Raw genomic sequence first — 15,365 nt, forward strand, 5'->3', positions numbered from 1 at the left:
TGGATAGAGACTGAACACATGGGCTGGGATGGAAGGAGGATGCAGGGGACGGAGGATGCGAACATGGTCAAGGCACCCAGTGCTGCAGCCCCGGGGCTTGAGGATGGAGGGGAAGGAGGACACGAACACAGTCAAGCTAGCACTGCAGCCCCGGGGCTTATACCTGTCACCTCACTTATTCTACACAAGGAGCCTCTCAGGTACATACAGTAGACCCACTTTAGAAATGAGGAAACTCTGACTGGGAGCTTAAGTTACTTATTCTGGCTCAACCAGCTAATTAGGTGTGTCCGATACCCAATGCAATGTACTAGTCCATTATCCTGAGGTTTCCAAACCTAGCTCTGCATCAAAATAATTTAGGGAGTTTAAAAATGTTCACATTCTTTCTTCCTGTCTCTTAAGATTCTGCTTCTGTACGTCTGGTGGGCCTCTGAGCCATACAGATACTAGACTCCCTGCTCAGCATCAGTTAGAAATATCATCCCACAAGAGGGGGCCTTTCCCACGTCACTGCTATTTAATGGCTTTCTTTTGGGGGCCATTTTTTTTTTCAAGAAATAATAATTTTACTATCCATGAGAATTACTTTTTAAGGGAAGTCAAGTAGAGACCAAAAGAAGAGAGAGACTTGTGCAAGATGTTCTTCCAGTGGTCACCCGTACGTGTTTGTAGATTTTGATTCTATATCAGCGCCTCTATTGCCCTTCTCTGCAGCATGTAAGTATATAGTAGGTACTTTATGAACTGAACTAAAATGTGCCATCCTCATCACCCTGTAAAGCAGGTATAATAATTCCCGATTCAGTATTTGCAGGCTTGCCACAGTAAGTAAAATTGGAATATAGAGCCTTCTCCATCACCAAAATGAAATACAAGTTCTTTTTGACGCACAACACCTGGTAGTAGTGGCCTGGAAGAGGCCGGGTGCTTTGGGGTCTGCTCAGGAGAACTGTGATTTGCACACAGTACTGCTGGGAACAGGCCTTGTGGTTCCTTGGTCTCCGATGACCCTATATTCCCTGTCGTGTCTCTTCCCTAGCAATCATGGCCACTTAGATTCTCAGACCACATGGGTAATGTCAGAGAAGGCCGTGCTGACAGCTGCCACACCCCTAGGAGTACACAAGGCAGAGGCCTTTCGGATCCGCCCAAATTTGAAAGAGAGGGAAGGCAGGGTGGGAGAGGATCTGAGCATACCACAGACAGCAGGGCATGGAGTGTCTGTCTCCTGCGTTGTTAGGCAACCTGCAGCAAGAACCACACCACTCCACAGGGAGAGACCCACAAACAAAGACACCTGAATGCAAGGAAAAGTGTAGGCATTAAATTTATTTTACCTGTGTCCACCATGTTGGCATTTAAGCATATCCCATGCAAAAGTGGTCAGATAGGACCTGAACCGTTAATTACAGCTATTCATGATACAAACTCAATTGGTGGATGAGTTTCCTTTGGCAGGAGTTATTCATACATGTAGCAAAGTTAGAGAAAAGGGCTTGACTCCACACTCAACGAATGGAACCAGAGTGGAAGAACTGTATGGACCCTAACTCACACGTTCCCATTTTCAATCTTAAGCTAAGGGGCTGGAGAAGCTGGGGGCCCCTCGGCAACTGTTGGTGATGCAGAAGAAATCAACGACATTTTCAACAATCAGCCACCTTCATCTCTGCTATAAAGTCACCTCTGTTCATAAGGACAAAGTAATAACCCCAGTGAGTGAAAAAGTAGGAAAGAATCAAGTGTTGGATCCTTCATCAGTGAGAAAACGCAATTTGGCCAGGTCTGGGACTTGCTACCCTTTGCTCTTTACAACCCTCATTTGTCTAAAGCTGTGAATTTGTAGAGCGTTTACTAGATTGCAATCCTTTGCACACTGGTAATCTCCCCTGATCCTCACACAGGCCCACAGTGCCAGCAAGTAGGGCAAGGGTTATGAGCTTGATTGGGGGATTAGGAACAATACATACGTGTGTGTGTGTGTGTGTGTGTGTGTGTGTGTGTGTGTGTAGGATGAGTCACAGAAGCACAACAAAAAGTCTATCACAGGGTGTCAGAGGCCTTCAGCAAATAGCATTTCTCATACTTCTCCCCAGTATATCCTTAACCCCCAAATATCATTTATTTTACCAAAACAAAATCACTCTTGACTGCTTTTTGTGTTCTGCAATTTCTTTCTCCCACCTGCACTTCCAGGTTCCCTTTTCAAATCTGCAGAGTGCACAGGGGCTCACAGCTTCTCTTTGAATCCTGCCTGCTTCCTTTCCTGGTCTATTTGCTTTTTCTCCTAGAGAAGGCCACTCTTTTCTTCTGCTGCTCTTTGGCTGACCCTTCTGTTCACTCCTCTTATCTTTTGTCATCTTTCCTAACCCCGGATTGGCTGGGCCACCTTATTTACTCTCTGCTTCTATGTCTTATTAGTCTTGCATCAGAAACACAAGCCCGGCTGTCATAACAAAGGACACGTGCATCTTATGAGGGCCACTTTACAAAGTGATTTAGCAGAGAGAAGGGCACCTTGCTGCATACTAATAATGCTTTAATAGCATGTTTCTGAAAATGGGGCCGCGGGTGAGTTGAGCAGAGGTGGCCGGGGGCTCCAGCATGGCTGAGGGAGACTGGGACGAAGCAGAGGGAGGGTAAGACACATGGAAAATCCTGAACCAGATGATACTATCAAGAAAAGCTTAACAATGTGTGATATCAGAACCAGAAAAATCAACCATCTTGCAGAAGCAGAAAGAACATGGATCGACATGTATCAGACTCAAAGCTTCTCTCTGGCTGAACAGCAGGCAGCAGCCTTTCGCAGGTGGCTCTGGCTGCCGGTGCTGTTCCCTGAGCAGAGGTGGCCGTGCCATGGTGAGAGCTCGCGGTTCTCATTCCTTTGAATACCAGTGATCCGAACTGTGAGTGCGATAAGGTAACGCCGCAGAAGACAGATTGGCCGTGTTTGGATGGTCTTTATTCTATTTTCTTGGCTTTGCTATGGAATGGTACCCAAAGCCTGGCTCAGCCTTGCTACCAGAAAGAAAACAGTTTACTGAAACAGGATCTCTAAGTCTGCATTTAGAAAGCTGTTAACTCCCCCTTCACTGAGTCTAAACGTTAAAGTACTTATAAAGGCCTTTCAGTTACCTGGCCCTATCTAGGCATTCACTGATTTTAAGCAACCCCCCCATACACACACACACACACACACACACACACACACACACACACACACTGCATGAATTTTGAAAACATTTTTTATTTTCTGGGACCTGCAACCAAGGGCTGCACAGGACGGGAAGGCTGAGCCCATAGGGCCGCCCACCTGGCAGGGCGTGCCTTCTCTGCTGGCCGGGACACTGTCTCCTCCACCTCGTCCCGCTCGCTGACATTAGGCACTGAGTTCTGTCCGGCATAGAAGAGGGTAAAATAAGCACGAGCACTTTCCACCACAACTTCATAAGAAAGCCAAATGGGAATGAACATTAAAAAAATCATATGCGTGTGTTTCTATCACCATTGCTTGAGTGTTTAACTCTATAGATTCCTGAGAACACCTACAACCCTTTGTGTGAGCATGTGTAAAAACAATGCATTCTTTTTAACAAGTCTCTGGCACAACGATATCCCCCAACTAGGAAGGTCTGTTTCTTTTTTTATACCACCATTCTTTTCTACTAAATCTTGCTATTATGTAAAGGTTTGGGATCTGTAAGGGAGCTTCCGCCACAACGCCCCTCAACCATTATTCCCATATTAATCACTGATCCATTCATGTAAGACGAAGAATCGGCAAGACAGAGAATGAGGAGAGGCTGGGGCGTAGCTGGGTGGTCAAGCACTTGCCCGGCATGCACAAGGCCCCGGGCTCCATTCCTGCTTCCAAAAAGGAGAGAGAGATGCGGGAATCTTCATCGTAACGCTCCTTCCCCATCGTCACTGGTGGGGCGCAAGAAGTCCAGGGGAAATCTGCTGGCCACGTAGGGAAATGGCGTGAGCAGAGGATGGGAGACTCGCCCCTCTCCAAGTTGGATGACCTTGGAAGCTATCAGCCAAGGTCACCTGTGCAGCAGGGTGATGGACGGGTCCCACAGGCTCGCTGTAAAGAGAATGTCTGGACATTTCTTTCTCCATCTCCACTCCACTGAGCTGTGTTCAGTGTTGGTATGGGATGGGGGGCAGGTCACCAGCCACAGAAAGAGCCTGCCTAGTGCCTAGCTCTGGGGATGGAGGACTCTGGTACTGGTCCAACCCCCCCCCCCATCACTGCTGAGCTGGGACCCCAAATCCCCGAGGAGGGAACACAGGGAGGCAGCTGTGATTGCCAGTCAGGCTTTCTCGTACCTGCTGGCCAGGTAACTGTAGCTCTGGGGCCAGAGCAGCGATTCCCACTGCCTGGGGAGGCCAACGACTTTCTGAACAATCCGGCTCATTGTGGACCAAGGATGGGGCGCTGTCCTCTTTTCATTTTAGAGTGACAGGGGACCGGTCAAGGTCAATGGCATCCCACAGCTTAATTCGGCCTGTGCTCTCACCGGCAGAGGGCTCTGGGCAGAAAGGGTCACTCTGCTGAATTTCAAATCCCAGCGCTACAAAAGACAGCTCCCGGGAGTTCAAGGTGAAGGACGAGGCAGCCCGCTTTCCTGCGCCCTCTGCTTTGTCCTTCAGGAGCTTCTCACTTGCACTTGCGGAGCCGCTGATGACACTGACCGTCACAGCAGCGGGGGTCGGTCCCTGCAGGCCGCGCCCGGCCGTCATGGCCGAGCGCAGCTGACCGCCCTGGGAGGGCGGCGCGGGGCGAGCGACCCCGACACTGCGACGCTGCGGGCCTTTTCTTCCTCCTCCGCTCACAGCCAATGGGCGGGCTCGCTCCCCGGCTGCCATGGTAACGGGAAGATGGCTCGGCAGTGCCCAGAACAGATGTCACATGGCCGAGATGAATGTGGTGGGGGTGGGGATCGCAGTGGGGGGGCGGGGGCGGGGCGGCGCCTTCGGAGTTAAATGGCCCCACCAGAGGGAGTAAGTCATATTTTGAAGTAGGAGCAGAACGCTAACGTCTATTTTCTTTCTTCTGCCTGTCCTTTAAGCTCTAAACACACATGCACAAACACAAATGTCCTTTCATCTCGGCGCCCGAGGTGCTCCGGGCTCCGTGGCGTTCACGGCAAACGCAAACGCTCTGATCTCTCCCAGCCTTAAATGAGCAGCGCCTCCGCGGCAGGCAGAAATGCGGAGCGGGCGTTCCGCAGCCATTTAGGAAGGCCGGGGAGCTGTGTTTGGGTGAGTCTGAGAAACGCAGAACCACGCGGAGCCGAGACGAGTCAAGGGGCATCTGAAAGGCGACTCCGGGAAGCAATCCCGGGCTCTCCCATCACACCATTCCGCAGGCCATTTTATACAGACTAAACCAGATTGTAAATCTACCTGCTTGAGCAGCAAAGGCCCTTTTAATGTTTCTAAAATGGATCCCATCCCAGCTGAAATGCTGGATTTAAAGTGTTGCCACAGTTTCCCACCTCTCTTCTGCTGAAGTTAATGACTATATGTGTGTGCATATATAACAACCCTCTATGTTAGTTGGTAAGATAAGAAGTGGTACTAATGCAGCGCTGTGGCCTTTTTTCCTCTCTGCTTAAAGCCCCATGGGCAGAACCAACCTGCCCGCCCCCAGCCCACATAAACCAGGGGGACGAGGGAGCAGGTATACAGGCCCTGTCCTAATCTGGTGCCCGACATGCACTGGATGTGTGGAGGATGGGAAAACGCTGCGGACCTTTATCTTGCACTTGGATGAATTCCCAAGACAAGCATTCTCCCAGCTGCCTGCTTTCCGCCAAGTGCCACACAGAGTGCTGAAAAAGATGGAAGATCCCATTCACGATCAAGAGGGAGAAGATGCACAGAAACTCTTGTCGTGGGCGGGTGGGATGGAGTGTTGCAAGCAAAGCATGATGGGAAGGTGGAGGGAGGCGGCTTTGCCAAGTGTTCTGGGGTGTGTTGAGATGGACAGGAAGAATCTGACATAGACCCAGCACCCGTTCTGTGACAGACACGTTGCATACACAGCACACCATATCATGTAACTCCCTAAGAGGCCATCACTGGTAACCTGTTCAAGAAGTCAGGAAACCCAGGCTCAGAGCGTAGACAGGCGTTCACAGGCTTTGAGCGTATACAACAAGCAAGGACTCAGCCACGATGCCCCCCACTTGTTCATGCAATTCAATGGGGGTGTTGCTCCAGCTACAGACTAGCAGAACATGCATCCCTGAAAAGAATACAGCTGTGTGTGTGGGGGTACCATTTCTTGATCTTCACCTAAGCAAAATAATCCATGAAATTGTGGGCTTCAAACGCTCCCTATAGTTTTCCTAGTGCAGATTAAGATGAACACACGTTGGGGACGTAGCTCTCCGGTAAAGCACTTGCCTAGCACGCTCAGAGCCCTGGGTCCGATCCCCAGCACTGCAAAGGTGAGAAAGAAAATACATGAAACAAACTGGAAAATAAAAATTAAAAAAAGGTTCATCTGGTTACACCCTAAAATCATCCTGTGTACCACTAGGGACCCATAGGTCACATTTGGAAACCACCAGACTGGCCTGAGCTGCCCTGGGAAGAGGAGTAGGAGAGTGCCCTGGGAAGGGGAAGTCATTCGTTTGTTCCGACGTCCCTCTACGCTGGTAGGGTTATTTTGTGTCTATACCTCCACTAAAATGAAAACGTCACAAAAATGCTTTCTTCTGGCATCAGCCCCGTCAGTAAGTAGAATCCTGAGGTTTTGAAATGCACCTGAATGGCAAGCAGTGAATGCAAATAAAAGATGCTGGGTGATGCCCATGTCAGCCCAGCTCCACCCAGGGGAAGCGCTTCCCTGGCATGGCAGTGAGGGGCTACAACCACCAGAGGGCAGTAACACAAACCAGATTCTTCATTTGGGCCCGAAGTAGATGCACACAGTTTAATATGTAAAGCCCATTATTACAAGCTTTTCCTCTCCCCACCCCCTATTAATGAACAAATGCCCAAGGGTAATGCAGAGATTTCTAAATACAGTGCAAGAAAGGGCAATCTGTACTCATACACAGGGAGTCTAACACACAGTAATAAGTGGGAATGAAAATAATCACCCAGATGCAACTGAACCATTAAGGCTAAAGATCTAGCTGTCTCTATGGCTGCACACATGGAAATATAGATGCCTGTCTCCCAGAAATGGGCCTTTAAAAATATTTATTTCACAAGTTCTTACTTAGAATTCATAATGCCCATAATTACAACCTCAACGCTCTAAGAGGAATTCTACCTCTACTGCTGGGTGTACAAAGAGGAACCCTTTCTCTTTGACTAAGGTGAATGAATGAATTATTCATTAGCTTTCCATGGGCATGTAAATCATAACCTCATGCTGTAAACAATAGCACAAACAAAAAATATATTTTTAAAGATGAAGAAGGGGTGTCCAATCGCAAACCATAAAATACCAACTGTCATTTACCCACATCTGCGCAGGTCCTCCAACACAAATATGGAGTTTTCAGTGTTGGTGAAAGCAGACCTCCTTCAGTGCTTCTGGGTTTTAAACATTGCAGCACCGTGAACACAACTGGCTGAGAAGGAATCCTTCTAGCATGCGACCTACCCATTTCCTTGGGAACAAAGAAACAGAAATACCCCTGTGTGTGCATGACACAAAGGATTTCCTATTCCTACATTTTGGCAATGATGTGGAACATTTTGGCCTGTGGAAAAGCTGGATGAAGCTAGTGGAAGCCCCCTTGTCCCTGGAGTCGCCCCAGTATACCCCAACATTTGCAAAATGCTGGGCCGATTACCAAGTACCTACCTCCACCTAGCCCGGATAGAAGCATGTGGCATGTGGAAGCAAAATGCCTAAGTTCACTGTCATGGAGATCTTGGGGACATGAATGAACCCTCTGAGCTTCAGTTTCCTTGTAAGGCAATTTTGAGAACAAATTTGGCTCTTTCTCCAGGATGGGTTTGAAGGTCATCAGGCATAATATGGAAGGAAAGCTGAAAACTGTTAAGGTGTAGAAAAAGTTTCGGTGTTTGTGTTTTCTCTGTTTCACACACAAGGAACTGGAGCTGCAGACATTTATCCAAGGTCATGGGAGGTGAAGGCAGAGCTGGGGTTCCTGCTGGGTGTTCTGGCCCAAGAGTCTGATTCTTCCCACCCCTCCCTGGAGCGGAACTCACAGAACAGGGCTGTCGTAGTTTGCTTAGTCCAAGGTGACAAATGCCACAGGCTGGGTGGCTCCGTCAACAGACATCAGTCCTCCAGGTTGGCAGACTGAGAGTCCAAGGTCAAATGCTAGTGGGGTAGGTTTCATTCCAAGGTCCCTTCTCTTAGCTTGCAAATGGTTACGTTTGTATTCACATGACTTCTTTGTGCATGGGAAGAGAAAGAGAGGGGAAGCTGTCTGGGGTTTCTTCTTACAGGAACGCTAGTCTCATCCTGGGCACCTCACCCATGACCTGCTCTAACTCTAATGACCCACATCTAAATAGCATCACACTGGGGGAAGGGAAAGGCTTCAACATAGAAATTTGGGTCTGTGTTGGGGAGACACAAATACGCAGTCCACAGAAGGGGCAACCAAGGACTTCCTCATCGCAACCTCTTTTCAGTTCAACTTAACACATATTTGTGGCCAATCCACTAGAAGCCAAGCATAGGACCATGCCCCGGGACACAGGTGAGTGGGAGCCTCCAAAGTGCATAGTTAATGTAGAAAATGTCAGGATAACTCCAAGGAAATTCCCTACAGGAAAGAACACTGTCACATGTGAGATTTGGGGACTGTGTGTAGAACAGTTCATTACGACAAACTTCACAAGATCTTTCTCCAGGTAGCTTTGTTTGAAACAATTGCAATGGGAGTCTGGCAACTAATAGGCACATAATTAATCTTAGATAAGGTAATTAACTTATTAATTTCCTGAGAAGATGGGGAAGGGGAAGGGGAGAAGGACACGCTCAGCCTATAGATGCTTAGAAGGAAACACAAGGAATTTGTACACCTTCGAGAGGAATCATCAGGTCCAGTTATAGTACAATGGCTACAGCACGACTGGATATTCATCAAGTAGACTTGATTTCCCTCATTTTGGTCAGAATGATTACAGTCATTTTTAAATAAAAAACTAAAGGGGCTCAGATTCAATGACTATATATTGGATTACTATTACAAGCCAGTATATAGGTATAGATACAGACATATAAAATTTCACTTAATTCTTATAATAAACCTATGGGGAAATTCTATCATCCAAATTTATACATTTTAAAAATGTTGAGTGGGTAGACGGATGGATGGATGGATGGATGGATGGATAGATGGATGGATGGATTCAAGGATGTATGGATTGGTGAAAGGGTGGATGAATGAACAGATAAATGGATACATGGATAGGTGGATGGATGCACAGATAAATGAATGGATATATAGACAGATGGATGAGTGGATGGATAGAATTGATGAGTAGGAGGGGTGGATGTATGGATAGATGAATGAACAGAGATTAATAAAGACAGATGTTAAAACATTATTTTATATTTGAAATACAGTGGGTAATTTGGAATTCACTTCAGAAAGGCATTATTCTTATTGGAACTTAATATAATATATAATGTATGCAATAGAAAACCCAGCTTTTCTTCTCTCTTTCACTAAAAAGAAATATTCAGAGGAAATATGCTTTCTGTTCATGAAGTGTGGGAACTGAGGAGAAGCTAGGTCCTGTGGCCAGGAGAGCTATCTTATATTTGCTGTCATTTAAATTTTAAGACATATAATTTATCAGCGTAAAAGGATTAATTCCTAAATGATAGAGTCACGTTTTCGAGATGAAAGGCTCCCCGTGGGCCACCTCTACCCTTACCAGGGGCCACGATTCCGTTTGGGATATTAGATGCTTAACGTAGGAGGCACATCTGGACATATTATTGTTTTAGATGATCACATGTGGACAGATGTGGCATCTGTCCACATGTGATCATCTAAAACAATAATACACTTCCTCATTTCATCAATAATCCTTCCATGAAACTCTTGGAGGAAAAGATTTTAAGTATGAAAATAAGATTAGGAGGAGAGTGCAGGCACTTTCCTAAAAGGCATAGACAACCCCCACATTTTATGCACAACTCTGGGCTCACCAAAGACAGAAAGCCTCTGTCAAGTTCTGAGGGCAGAACACAGCCTGTTCGAGGTCAGCAACCCCAGAGCGAAGTTCTACTTTCACCCCTGCAGACCTGCTCCTCTTCCTGAGGCCTTCCTGCCCCTCTAATCTGATTGGAAAGATGCAGACTCCTTCAGCCATCTTTCCTCCCCTGGGGCTGCTGGCGAGCCTGGGATCTCCGGCCCCGCCAACTTTGCAGAAAACCACAGTTTAGACGGGAAATCGCTTTTGGTTTCTGGCTCCTCAGCAGTACTGCACATCTAATTAGCTCAACAATTGGTCCCTGTGATAAAATCAGCTAATTTTATGTTCAAATGGCTGCTCTGTGGGAAGCAATGCTGTCACCCTAAACTTCACAGATGAAGACGTCGCTGAAGAAGCTGGTTCCTTGGGGTCACTGGGGGCAAACTAGCACAGTAACCTAAGTCAACGTTAGAGCCAGTGCACAGGGTCCCTCCAGGCTCAAATTAGATGCATTCCAAGAACGCATGACAGAGGCCAGAAATGCCAGCCTTTAAAGGGAAAACAAGAAACGTAAAGGAAATGGAATGATGGTCTGCAGAATTTCCCTGCTCTTAGGAAAACTGCTTTGGGTGGCATTATGGAGCTAGGCCTTTATCTGTTGGTGTTAAGAAATGGCTCTCTCAAGATTAAATGACTCTGTTTTTTGAGGAATCTAGACATTAAACCAAGGAAAGCCAGTGAGGGTCACCTGCTCGGCTGTCAGCCTCCTTCAGCCAGCTAAGAAGGAAACAGGTGACATCTAAGAATCTCCACTATTTTGTCCATTAGAAACCACATCACTCTGTGTATAGGGGGAATTGGGAATTGCACCCAGGGGTGTTCTGTCTCTGAGCTATACCCCCAGGCCTATTTCTTTTTCTAAATTTTGAAACAGGGTCTTATTAAGTTGCTGAGACTGGCCTCAAACCTGTGACCCTCCTGTCTCAGCCTCCCAAGTACCGGTATTACAGGCGTGTGTCACCACATGCTTGTTTATGGTATAAAAGCCAGTTGTATCCTCTTTCACAGGCAAATTATTTCTGGTATATTCTCAATTATACCAATTAAATAAAGAGAAATTCATACAAGTTTCAAAACTAGAAATAAGGGTGTCAGAAATAGATGACTGTGTACAACTTCGTATAAAGATACAGATTTACACACCTATATGTGAGCATATCTATTAAGTCTATGTGTATATATAAATAAATGTATACAAAGATTTATAAATAAATTTATATAAAATGCTTCAAACAGCAATTACCATTTAGTAAATATCCAGTTGTCTCTATTTCATTATTTTTACTATTAACATGTAGCTACCTATGTACTATAAATCAATATTATATAAGCTATGTATATAAAACCATATTGTACATGTCTTTCCAAGTGTCAAGCACATGAAAATAAGTCACACGTATGTGATGGTGACAGTTTGTGGCCAGAAGCTACCTGCAAAGCCACCGCCACGCATGCCCAGGAAGCCCACCACCATTAGAAAAGCCACAACGCACGGGGGATATCAGAAAGGACGAGCCACGGGCAAAAGAATGGAAACATAAATACACTCAAAAGACTCCCAAGCTGAGCAGTGTAAGCACGTACTTCTCACCTTGCGTTTTCTGTGGTGTGGCTTCTGGTGCCTCTGACTTGAAGACTCCCATGAGGTCAAACTGCCACTGGGCTGTAGACTCATCTGAAGGTTTGACTGGGGCTGGTTGGCTTCTAAGATCACTTGTATGGTTCTTGGCAGGCCTCCCCCTACCCCCAACTTCCCTGCCTTACACAGGGCTGGCTTCTTCTGTGCCAAGTAAGCCCAGAGAGAACGAAACAGAGGGACAGGGAGACAGAGACAGAGAGACAAAGCCGGGCGTGGTGGTGCACGCTTGTAATCCCTGCGCTTGGGGGGCTGAGACAGGAAGATCTCACAGGTTCAAAGCCAGCCTCAGCCACTGAGTGAGGCTCTCAGCAACCTAGTGAGACCCTGTTTCCAAATAAAATATAAAATAGGTCTGGGAGTGTAGCCTGGAGGTAGAAAGCTCCTGGGTTCTACCCCCAGTACCACCAAAAAAAAAAAAAAAAAAAAAAGACAGAGAGAGAGGCGGGCAGATGGCGCAGTCTCTTAATAACTTAGCCTCAGAGACGCTATCCCACCACTTCAGTCCACTAGAAATGGGTCACTAGCTCTAGTCGCTACTCAAGGAGAGAGGATTAAACATGGCAGAGACCACTGGGGCTGTGTGACAGGCAGCCTCCCCTGTCAATCAAGCAGACACCTGAGCCTTGGAGGGGGACGTGGGGGCCTCCCAGCATCCCCCCCAGCCCTGTCAGACTCAAAGCGACCACGCACCGCACGGCTGTGACGTGCTCATCAGTAGATTTGCTCTCGTCCCTTCTTCTCCCCACTGCCTCCTCCCTGCCTCCATGGGGCCGATGCACACCAGTCGTTTACACAATTCTAAGATGGACAAGCATTACGGTAACTATTAGCACTACTGATAAATGTGACTCCACATCAGAAAATATGCTAATTATAATGTAAACATCATCACAAGACTCTGGAAATGAAAGCGATGGAACCTGATTTCAAAAGAACAAGATGTCTGCTGGAGAAGATTTTTAAAATATTATACAAGTTGCCGAGCATGGTGGCGCACGCTTGTAATCCCCGCGCTTGGGAGGCGGAGACGGGAGGATCGCGCAGGTTCGAAGCCAGCCACGCTGGCTTAAGAGACCCTGTTTCCAAATAAAAATATAAAATAGGTCTAGGAGTGTAGCCCGGAGGTAGAAGGGTTTCCATCCCCAGTACCACCAAAAATATATATATGTTATACAAGTTAATAGTGAATATAATTACTTCGTGATATGATGTATATGTTTCTGAGAAGTATTTTTATTATAATCCAGTTTACTCTTACTGGCAAGAGAATATTATAGGCTGAATTGTCACCCTCCCTCCAAAAATAAAAAAGAGCTAGATTGGAGTCCTAACCTCTCAGATTGTGATCTTACTTGGAAATAGGGTCTTTACAGAGAAAATCAATCTAGGCGAAGCCATTAGGGTTAGCCTTAACCCAGTATGGCTGGAGTCCTTAAAAAAATGGGAGGCCTGGATACAGAAATCCACGCATAGAAAGGGAAGAACACAGAGAGGGAGAAGACAGCTATCTACAAGCCAGGAAGAAAGACCTGGAGCTAACCCTGCTTTGTAGCCCTAAAGAGGAGCCACGCCCTGTGGACACATCAATTTCAGACTTCCAACCTCTAGACGTATGTGACAATAAATGTCTGTTGGTTAGAGAGATTCACATAGAGAAACAGATCTTAAAAAAGACTATATTTTAACAAGCGACATATTCATCTGGATGAGCTGATATTAAAGAGAGATACACAGGGTCTACTCTGAAAACTGCATCGCACACATTTCAAGGGGCCAGCAGATATATATTTTTAAATGTGTAAGTGGAACACAGTTCTGGGTGACAACAACCAGGCGGCCCTCTGATGCTGGGACTGCCCGAGGGGCGAGAGTGGGGCCTACCTTCTGGTAGTCTTCCTTGGACTTCAGGGCCGCCTCCATTTGCGTGGCGGAGGTCGGGTAGATGGCGGAGCGGTACTGGGTGCCGAGGTCGTTGCCTTGGCGCATGCCTGGGGACGGAAACAGAGAGGATCATGGGCCAAAGTACCAGTGATCACCTGGGCAAACACTGGAGTCTGAGGACACGCTTTCCTGTGGCTTCTGTGACCGATCAGTGCATCACTTTCTTTAAAGGAGCATGAATTCTATCATTTTTGAGTAGTCTGTTTTAGTTATAGTAACAATCTATAAACTTAGAAAAATGTCTCATGTGTCTTAATCATACTAGATGCTCTAAGTAAAAAATTTATATGCAAATATTTAATAATATTCAACCTCATTTGTCACATTTAAAGCACTATAATATTCGTTACTTCTTCGGATCCTAATGGGACATGCGATGTCCAGGAACGGTAGTCCCTCTTTTGGCTGATAAGGAAATGGGATAATGTGGGTGAGGTACCTGGTATAGGGAGTCCTACGCCTCCGACAAAGCCCACTCCCCTGGTCAAAGGAAGCTGTGACTTACATCAGCAAGCACGATGCCCACCCTGTCACGGCAGCTTAACAAGCAATGGTGGTCCATTTCTATCTAATGATATCGTCTCTGAGAAAAGCAGACACAGGGTCACTAGAGTCCCTCTGTAAATGCACATGTCATTGGCAAAAACGATTTTCAGGCCAGGCTGATGATGCACACCTATAATCTTAGTGACTCAAGAGGCTGAGATAGGAGGATCACAAGGTTGAGACCAGCCTTAGCCACATAGCAAGGTCCTGTTTCAAAATTAAAAAAAAAAAGGGGTTGGGGGTGTAGTTAAGTAGTAAAGTACCCCTGAGTGCAACCCTCAGTAACCCCCCAAACACACACAACTTTACACATTTACTGCATTATTCAAGAAAGAATCGGTCTCCATTTTTACGCGTACCCCAACTCTTCCAACAGAAGATCCGTCTTCCATAGACAATCGCTTAATATTTTCCAGTGTAAGCACACATGCCAGCCATCGGGGGCCCGGCCAGGAGGCAGGCGCTGGTGTGGGAGGGCTGGAAGGGCCTCGGCACCTGCACATCTCAGTGCTCACAGGTGGTGCTGGTCCCAGACTATACTTTGAGAAACAAGGGTCTAGAGTTTGCTGGATATCCCCGAGTCTCTTTATTTAATCATCAGCAACATTCTTACTTCCAAAGCTGTGAGGAGAGAAAGCCCACCTTGCCAGGCCCTCCACAGGCACACCTGTGCAGAACTCCCTGTCAGCGCCCACCACACGCCCCTCCACAGGCACACCTGTGCAGAACTCCCTGTCAGCGCCCACCTTGCCAGGCCCTCCACAGGCACACCTGTGCAGAACTCCCTGTCAGCGCCCACCACACGTGCACTGCACCAAACTCCTGTTCTACCTTCAAGACTCGTTCCAGCACCTCCCTGCAGTGCCTTCCCTGCGCTGTGACTTACATCAGCAAGCCCAGCAGCGCAGAGGCTGCCATGGGGCTGACACTGCCTGTCTCCTCTGTCTCCCACGGGCCTCACAGGTCCCATCTTCCCGGCCATTCACTCTGTCTCGTTATTCCGTGGTTGTCTGCTTCC

General features: G+C 47.1%; 1 protein-coding gene across 1 annotated transcript in view; it reads right to left on the reverse strand.

The window, feature by feature from the left end:
* MSRA (methionine sulfoxide reductase A) overlaps positions 1-15,365 on the reverse strand; it is a gene marked incomplete at both ends in the record, with an annotated part of 344,628 nt that overhangs the window by 70,680 nt on the left and 258,583 nt on the right. The window contains one exon of the mRNA XM_080710038.1: positions 13,742-13,848. Within this exon, the coding sequence (XP_080566164.1) occupies positions 13,742-13,848 (107 nt within the window). The remainder of the gene's footprint in view (positions 1-13,741; positions 13,849-15,365) is intronic.

This window comes from Muscardinus avellanarius, assembly GCF_963383645.1.
Source record: "Muscardinus avellanarius genome assembly, chromosome: 14".
NCBI classification, from domain to species: domain Eukaryota; kingdom Metazoa; phylum Chordata; class Mammalia; order Rodentia; family Gliridae; genus Muscardinus; species Muscardinus avellanarius.